Genomic DNA, 9,718 nt, shown 5'->3' with positions numbered 1-9,718 from the left:
GCCTATGCTGATTTGCTCCTCCAATAGTTTGTGTCAAGAACAGCATGCATCATCAACAAATGAACCTAAATTTAATAAGATAACTCAGCTGGACACTGGGGATACTGTAAATACTGACCCCATTGAAATCAGTAATATACTCAACACACATTTCTCCAAAATAGGACCTTCCTTAGCCTCTCAAATTAAAGATACATCCAGTAATTTTACTGATTATGTTACCCCCGCAGAACACATTTTTAATTTGGCAAAAGTATCATGCCAGGAGGTCTTCAATTTAATTCAGAAAATACCGAGTAATAAAGCCGGTGGTCTTGATAACATCTCAGCACGTCTCCTGAAAGAAGCGTCTGCCATAGTTACTCGCAGTCTAACTTTTATAATAAATCAGTCAATTACCACTGGAATATTTCCAAATGCTTGGAAACGAGCTAGAGTTTCGCCAATATTTAAAGAAGACCTCAGGACTGATCCTAACAACTACAGACCTATCTCAGTTCTGCCTGTAGTAAGTAAATTAATTGAAAGAGTTGTTTTTAATCAATTATATGAATATTTAAATAATAATAACTTGTTAACTGAATCACAATCTGGCTTCAGACCTATGTTTTCCACTGAAACAGCTTTACTTGAGGCTACGAATGAATGGCTATGGAATATTGACGACCGTCTCTTAAATGGTGTGATATTCCTGGACTTGAAAAAAGCTTTTGATACCATGGATCATGCTATCCTTCTGGGAAAGCTTAAACTCTACTCTCAATCCCTTAACTGGTTCCAGTCCTATCTATCTGACCGAAAGCAACAAACGTTCATTGATGGAGTTCAATCTGATTTCTGTAATATAACATGTGGTATTCCACAGGGGTCTATTTTAGGCCCTCTCTTATTCACTATTTATATTAATGATCTCCCTTCATGTAATTTGTTTTCAAAACCCAGAATGTATGCAGATGATACTACCCTTACCACATCTGCAGAAGACCCATGTGTCCTTGAACATAAAATGAATTATGATATGAATTTAATCCAGTCATGGCTGTCAGCAAACAAATTAACTTTAAATGTTAAGAAGACTAAATACATGCTTATAGGGAGCCAATTTAAGTTATCCCAAATAAACAGTGACTTCACAGTCAAAGTCAATAATACACCCTTAGAAAGAGTAATTAAACATAAATCCCTTGGAGTTCAAATTGATGAATCTTTGAACTGGCGCCCACACATTCATACCATTTCAAAGAAAATATCCGCTGGTATATCTTAAGGCGTGTAAGTCATTTTATACCATTTGATACTAGAGTGAACATGTACAATGCACTGGTAATGCCATATTTTAATTACTGTGGTGCCGTTTGGGGTAATATCAATAAGGGACTAGCAGACAAACTTCAAAAGCTGCAGAATAGGGCTGCTAGAATTCTCACCTTTTCTAACTATGACGTTCGCTCAAGTGTTTTGTTGGATGAGCTTGGCTGGGAAAGGCTAGAATATGCAAGACTTAAACAGTTGGCTGTGACAATGTATAAAATCCATAATAATCTTTCCCCATCGTATCTGAGGCGGATCTTTACCAACACCTCAAATGTACATTCACACAATCTTAGAAATTCTGAGTTAAATTATTATATCCCCAGACCCAAAACTGAGTCTGCAAAAAGGAGCCTACACTACAGAGGATCTGTTCTGTGGAACAAGATTCCCTCAGAGATTAGAAAACTGCCTAGTTTAAATGTTTTTAAAACTTCAATTCATGGGAAAGATTTTTCTAATACACCATGACCCATTGTAACTCTTATTATCCATAATGTAAGTTTTTGTATTTTTAACATTATAGTCAATAGTTCCTTAGTCTTTTAGTCTTAGTATTTTAGTCTAGTTTTAAACACGATTCCTAGGAAGACCATGTAAAATGATACGATTTCGTGTATAAATAAAGATTGATGATGATGATGATGATGAACAACAAAGACAAAAAAAAGTCATGTTGGGGGGGGGGGGGGGGGGTTACACCAAAAGTGGGGGTGACAATCCGATGCTGAAAAAACATTATTGTAGGAATAAACAACTGGTTGTATCACAGACGTGTTGTCAAGTTGAGTGCTTATGAAATAATTATTCTGTGGAAGGTTATATTCTCGCTCAGTTATAAATAGCCACGTTAAATAGGAAGCACCTCCTGATTGGAATGGCGTAGTTATATTATCCTAACAACTTTTAGAAAATAGCCGATGTTCCTGAAGCTTTAAAAAGTAGTTCATCAAACATCAAACCATTACATAAGTGGCTGTACACTAATCTCAAGTAGGCCGGACAACAGCGTCGCGGCCGAGAGGTCATTTCAACGAGGTTTTTTCATTTTATTCAACAAAACCGCAATTTTATCCCATTTCTGAAACGAAATATCGAAGTGAACATAATCATATGAGTCAAGAAGGCATATATATTGTACAGACCAGAAAAACACTGTTTTACCAACTCAAAATTACTGACTCGCGTTGAAAACAAATAGTTTTTTTCAGTTCTGTCCTAAGGTGTTCCCTATGCCAAGTCTATAGGAGGTCGTTAATGAGGCATCACATCGAACAAAATTAGCCCTAGCTCTTAAACAATAACATAGTAGCCTTTACACCGGAAAACAACGCAATAGTGCATATACTGATTTGGTGTTAGGAACTTTACAGCCCTTTAACTCTGTTTCGCGCTAAATATCCTCCGTTTTAACTGAACTTTATAATGAGATTCAACTTGGTTTAAAACGGTATTGACTAAACTGATCTCTTGCTTAGAAAATCTAATTGTTCTCGAGTCTCATCTTCAGTCCCTCGTTCGAATTATTTTTATTATTTCCCTAAGTTAATGAACTTTAGAGATCTTTCCCTCAAAAATCTTAAAAGTTCATTGTGGTTTTCTCGCTGGACATAGTAAAATCCACCTCCTATTTGAACTGATGTAATATGGTATAAACTACAGGCGAAGGGACAAAGGTTGATCGGTAAAAAAAAGGACTTCACGTAGCGCGCCTAGTGTATCACTTACCTCCGCCCATACCCTTGAAACGCTTGCCACGCAGGCTTTACATTTTCTTTCAGTCATGGGTACCGACATACAGATTTACAAGTTCACCAACTGCAGTGCAACGAGCTTACGCGGAGCCACCAATACTTTGAAAATTAAAAACAAAAATGTTCTCATATTTGATTGGTTAATAGTCACCAAAGCTCAGACTCCTTTGTTGTGAATATAACCTGTGATTGAATTGGCTGGACTATTTGTGGAAGGCTTCGGTTGAGTTCGTAACACTGTAAAAAAAATTTTGTTTAAAAAATCTAAAAGTGGTTTTTTCCTTCATGTAGGAATTCTAAGTTCGGTTCAAATTTCACTTTGAATAATTAAACATCAACAACTCTTTTGAAAATGCCTCGTCGTTTAAAAATTCGGTGGAGCCGCTTGTTTTCCTATAATAATCAGGTAGAATTCAGCTTTTGTGTAAATGAGAGCTTGTTTACGTTACGCCATGTTTACGTTACATTTACACGGGTAAAGACAATTTGTTTTAACTTGTTAAATTTTAGTTTTAAAATACTTGAAGAGAAGATCAGCATTAGTGAGACCATGCACTGTCTAAGATGATTTTGTAATAATCACAAAACAGACTCAGTTTCCACTCTTTCCTCAGAGCCTACAAAAACATCACCATCAGCTCTTTCTTGCACTGACTCTTTCGGACCAGAAATCATTACGAGATTTTGAATTTGTGTCGACATCTCGGTCAAGATTTTCCACTGATTATCGAGTTTTTCTTGAAACTCCTTGGCCTGTGCTCTTCTCCCTCTTTCCATTGCCTCCATGTCTTCCCTTGACTTGATGTACTGTTCTTGTACAATGAGGGACGAGTAGCGTTCTGACCCCGCAAGAGCTGCTGCAGATACTGGTCTCATACCACTGTCACGTGGACAGATCTAAATTAACAAAATGATTTATGGTTTTATTCATTTATGGCTCAACTGTTTACTTGTGGCGTCAAATAGAGAATTTCTCGTCTAAAGCGGGATGACACGACGATAGTCCTCTTCTTTTACTAAATTTTAGTTGTTAATTTTCAAAATCGATGGAAATGGAGAGTCAGCCTTTTAATTATTAATTAGTAAATCTATTCAGCACCCATGTCAAAAAAAAGCACTTTATTTGAGTGTCAATGTACTTAGAACGAAAGTACATTCGGCACACTATTTTCTCCAACTACAGACGGGACCGCCATTTTTCGCGGTCATCAGGTCCACGCGAAGGTTGAGTATTGATCCGGCCCCAGGAATCGAACCCCCGACCCCCACTCTGCAGTCACGACTAATCAGAATGCAGGTTTTGTAGTAGAATACGAACACAAAGGTTTTCTAATCTCAGATAGATTATGATGAAATTTTAGACATTTCATCTTTAAGCCAGAAAAATCAACTTTGAAATATTAAGATATATAAGAAGGACAATAAAGGAAACTAACGTACCTGGGCAAGAACTTGAATCCCTTTTATCCCCATTGAAATGTATGGAAATGGTCTCGCTTGTCCAGCGGCGCACATCATCGAAGCACGTGCAATCTCTCTACCGTTCAAGAAGAACACAACTGGAATGGTGTCATCGGTTGCACCATCGAAAAGCACCTCACAGGCGATGAGATCACCACGTCTGGCCATGGCGTCTGAAAACGACCAAAATATTGAGAATTTGTCAAGTGACCTGTCACGTTATAGCTCCTAGATCTCTATATATGTCTTTGTATCTGTAGGCGAGGTTAAGTCTGTTCCACGCTCCAAAATAGTAGGAAGAGCCGACTTAGAAAAGCTGCGCAAAAAACCGCGTATGGATTGTGGAGAGACGGGGAAATGGAGCCTGCAAGCATAGGCCATTTTTATGCTGGAGACGTTAAAGTGGTCTTAAAACGACTTAAACGTCTAGCATAAAAGCGGTAGATAAGACAGGCGCATTTAACATCTGACGACTTTCACGTCTTCTGCTAAATGCGTCCAAACGACGCACTTAACAAATGATTTTAACGTCTCAGACATTAAACTTGTCTAGCATAAAAATGGGACGCCGTAAACTGGGACGTATTCATGCTCAACTCGAATAGAAACGACTGGGAAGAGTCACTGTTTGTCTTTTTTCCAAATAACTCGCCTTTTAACTGTTGTCGCCTGCTTTTATGCATCCCGTTTTTACACCAGATGATTTTAACGTCTCAGAATTTGAATGCGTGTAGACGAATTTATTACTTTACGTTCCTGGCATAAAATAGCCTTTTATAATGCCCTTTTCCGATATGAGAGCTAAACAAAATTGGTAGAATTTGCATACAAAAGAGTGTAGTTCATAGTGAAGGGGAAACGTGTTTGCCCTCCAGCATGGCGGCCGTGAGTTAGACTGAAAACCAGCAATTTAGAATCCTAAATCACTACCTATCAACCCAACCATGTGTCCAGGTCCCTTGCATTTCCGTCTCTCACTCTCTCACTCTGGGTGACGGGGACAAGAGAGTGCCTAAGAACGAGACTGTTATCACCCATCAATTACCTGGAATTTCTTCCCCCAGTTTTTCACAGCCAGGCTTGAATAGTTTCCCATCTTCCACACGATAGCCAACTGTTCCTCCCTCCTTTCCAGGCATTTGATGACAGTTGTAAGATTTAAACACTGCACCGACGGCTAAAATGCACCGTTCACCAATTTCTTGAATCAACACCTGAAGTTAAATAAGCTCAATTTTAGCTGAGTTCACTTTTCATTATATTAAGGAGCAAGTTCTTGAATGTTTTGACGCTATCAAATAATAATAATAAAAAATGAAAGCCACTCGACCATAAGCCTGCTCTTGCCTATTCCCGGGCGGGAAACGCCTAGACAAAAACAGAACGTGCATACGTGCGTTGCTTTTTGAAATTCAAGATGTTGTCGATATTGTAAACAGCACGAAATTATGTTCTTTTTTTTAAAAAAAACCCTTTTGGATATTTGCGGGATCGACTTTTAGCGGTGTATTTTTAACCTTGAAATGAGAAACTCTGGTCTTGTAAACCACACAGCATGAGCTGTCTCTCACTTTTGAAGATTGTTGTCTAGGCCTCATATTTTCTCTTGGACCACGTGACCCGAGATACTTTGGCCGAGCGGAATAATGAGGCCTAGGGACTAGGCAAAGCCTGCTCTACATCGACGAGCGCTCAGAAAACACATGCCAGCAGGGGAAACGAAAACAGACTTTCTGGAAGAGCAAATTTTCTCCCCAAATAAAAATGGGGAACTTTTGAAAAGTTGTTAAATCGCCAAAAATATCCTTTAAAGCAAAAAACAGACCCCTTAACCCAACTGAGTTCTCCCAAAAGTTATTCACCCATTAAAATTCCCATGGCTAATCGATAAAGCTCATTGTCCATGAGTTCGATGAGAGCCCCTTTTGGAAAGAAAATTCTTTGCTGTTAATGTGTTGTTTAACTTATCAAGTAAACAGTAACAACGGAAAAAGAGACTGGAAAATAAAACTGGAAACCCTTATTGCGCTTTTCAAAAACACGCAAACTCTGAAGTTTAAAAGCCGCCTTCACAACTGCGTTTTTCGCTGCCGTCACTCATAATTACGATCACAAGCAACAAACCTTGAAACACAGAAACACACAAAACCGGGATCGAAATCCACCAATCAGAAATCACAAACCATGACCTTTTGAAGCTGTTGAAGTAGACATTTGTTTCCTACGAGGTCCGCGAAAATGATTGACGACAGCGAAAAACGCAAACGCCAGTTGGCTTTTGAACTTCGGAATATGCGTGTTTTTGAAAAGCGCAGTACACAGTCATCTTGTTCCAGTCATGTCACGGATTATGAATGACTCCCATGAACTGACATTTGGCGGCTTATACCCTACTGAGTTTCTCTTTAAAACAAATCATTTCTTTGCGAATTTGCCGGATACTTTTAGAGGATTATCCTGTTCAAATTTACTCATAGTCCTGAATATCGAGAAAGCTGTAACTGTTCCAAAATTGATCAAAAAATTTGAACAGGATTATCCTGTTCAAATTTACTCATTGTCTTGAATATCGAGAAAGTTGCAGCTGTTACGTTCCAAAATTGACCAACAAATTCAAAGTCTTTCGTAGGATAATGGACCAAGTTTTTAATTAACAAAATCTTCACAATCTTACCGCTTTCCTTACCTCAATGCGCGGTGTTTCTCGTGTGAAAGGCATCAAATGCCTCGCTCCATGAATTTTCTCAGTTTTTTCTTTTTCTTTGCATTCCGCGCAAGAATCAGCACCCTCATATCTTAACAGACAGTCTTTAATTTCAATACCAAGGGATTCCCACGCCTAAATGAAAACAGAAGACTGTAAATAACTAATAAAACAGATCCTGTAAAGAAGGAAAATAATTTCAACAAATCTTACGGTCGGGCCTTTGATCATGAAACATTTGTCTTGTGGTGCGAACACTCGTTGGACGATGCTATTTGCCAGTCTTCGGTTGCCGTCAGTTTCTTTTAGCAGTTTGTCCATTTTGTTCTCGTCTAGGATGACAAAGATTAACATGGTCATTTCCAGCAGCTCTATCGAACCTTTAACATTTGACGTTGAAGGATTCTAAGCCACTATTTGGGTTAGTTATGAAGCCTTTAGTCTGTAGCCATTTTTCAGCCTTCCTCTGGGGTACCCCACTTAATGTAAAGGGAAGGCTCCGCCCTACCTTTTTCTGTCGTCAGGTATATTTCAGTATATGATAGAGTGGGTAGACCTATCACGACATTTAGTTATACGGGATCAGCTTTGGATTTCTACTAACGTGTACATTGAACTCTTAGAGACTGTAAGATTGAGGTTTTTCGTCTTAGACAACGCTCCAGAGGGAAGAGAATTACCGCAAGAATTTTTGCCCCTTAAAACAACACAATCCCACGTTTGAGGAGAAATACGACTTTTAGGAACTGTTGATTATCTAATTCTTTTCCAAAAACACGTAATTTTGAACACAATTTCTCAGCTAAAATAGACATGAGTGGATGAATGATGATGTTAGCCGGTTATACTCAGAAAACCCCATAAAAACCCTACTAATTTTTTTGGGGTCGACCCGAAAAAAATTTAGAAGGGTTTGTAAGGAGTTTTCTAAGCATAACTGGGCTACGATCTCAGATACAATTTGCCCCGAAATGCTCATTTTTGGCAAGTAGGCCTCTTGGACATTGTTCTTGCAGAATATCCTGACAAATCTCATAATTTCAGAAATTTCATTTTTATGACGTCACACTTTAGTACTCTATAGAAAGACCATACCCAAGACAACACAACCTAAAAACAACATGCGAGTCTGTCAAAGCGACTCGCTAAAGTCAGTACATTTCTGCTAAGAAGGAGTAATTATATCATGGAAAATGGGCTTAAAGATTTCGAGTAAGGGTCTAACTAATAACAGGGCGAGTTAATAGGGACCTTAAGCATTGACGACGACCTACCAAAAGTGGCCGAGGCGAGTTGAACGCTACTGCACATGCTCGGCTCGTCGTCCAGATGCTATCGAGAATGCGAAAACCCATGGTTTGGCGTCCAGCAGTGATTCGACTTTCAACTTATTTGTTCTTTGTATTTTTGTACTAACACATCAGAAAATCGATTGATATCGGTCTTCGTAAACAAGCACCAGCGAGTCGCATTGAAACTTTCTTGTTTGTGTTTTCCAGCTCAGTTTCGCGAGGCAAAAAGGTTTACCGGTCAAAAAGATGCTAAATCATAACCTGTTCCGCCCTTTTTTCTTGAAGAACTGTAGTGCCTTGTCTCCAAAAATTAGTAACCTTTGGTTCTATTTTTCTGTGAAGGAGATGGAGTGGTCAGACAAACATGACTTGGTGCTATGCCGAGAAGTGTTAGCTCATGGAACCCTACCAACATCCGTATAGAAGCAAGGAAAGGGAAGATGTATGTTGCCAGATAGCTGTAAACCTGAGTGGCCTAGATCATCCGAAATTCAAAGTCAATAAAAGATCCATAAGAGACAGACAGACCTTGCTGATTACCAAGTATAAAGCGAAAATACACCAAGAGGAAAATGCCACTGGAAGACCGAACTAGACCAAGCTCTCGAAGATATAATTGACAGGAGAAGTTGGCCGACGAAAAAAGCTCCGAGGTAAAGAACAAAGAAAAGGAAGAAGGAGCAGCTCGAGAGGAACATAGGCAAAGCGCTACGAAACGTTCAGGGAAGACCGTGAAAAGACATTTTGAACACTTCGATCATTTGCATTTCCTTTGTTTACATGGGAAACTCGTCGTCAGCAAGCGAGCGCTTAATACTCGAATTTTCCCACCGTGAACGACGTTCTCGACCCAGTCGTTTCACGGTGCAGTTCGTTGTCGATGCTCAAGGTCCCTAATGATAAGGTGAAAAACTACATCCAACCTGTGAGCGGAAAAGAAAAGCCATGTGTTGCAAAGTAGATCCGCTTTAATCTCTTTACCAACAGATCCAGTGCAGCTTTCTGTTATGGTTAAAAAAAGTAGCTAGTAGTTATTTTTTTCGACCCTTTTATACCCAAGGGGTATGGTCGTGATAACGAGTACCTTAAATTGGGGCGATGTTCAGAATTACTGAAAATTGGGCGTTATGTTTTTCAAGATACTATTTTACAAACAGCCTTTATTTATTCACCTTCACACAAGATAACAAAGGAAG

General features: G+C 39.0%; 1 protein-coding gene across 1 annotated transcript in view; it reads right to left on the bottom strand.

Annotated features, from left to right (window-relative positions):
- Window positions 1-3,063: 3,063 nt before the first annotated feature.
- Window positions 3,064-9,718, bottom strand: part of LOC140934632 (uncharacterized) — a 29,913-nt gene continuing 23,258 nt past the window's right edge. The window contains exons 15-20 of the mRNA XM_073384226.1: window positions 9,446-9,524; window positions 7,444-7,562; window positions 7,213-7,365; window positions 5,572-5,740; window positions 4,506-4,699; window positions 3,064-3,962 (exon numbers count right to left, since the gene is read on the bottom strand). Of these exons, the coding sequence (XP_073240327.1) occupies window positions 3,645-3,962; window positions 4,506-4,699; window positions 5,572-5,740; window positions 7,213-7,365; window positions 7,444-7,562; window positions 9,446-9,524 (1,032 nt within the window). The 3' untranslated portion in view covers window positions 3,064-3,644. The remainder of the gene's footprint in view (window positions 3,963-4,505; window positions 4,700-5,571; window positions 5,741-7,212; window positions 7,366-7,443; window positions 7,563-9,445; window positions 9,525-9,718) is intronic.

This window comes from Porites lutea, chromosome 4 (genome assembly GCF_958299795.1).
Source record: "Porites lutea chromosome 4, jaPorLute2.1, whole genome shotgun sequence".
In the NCBI taxonomy this organism is placed as follows: Eukaryota; Metazoa; Cnidaria; class Anthozoa; order Scleractinia; family Poritidae; genus Porites; species Porites lutea.
The sequence above is the reverse complement of the archived record's forward strand: the minus strand, read 5'-3'. Positions and strand labels throughout refer to the sequence as shown.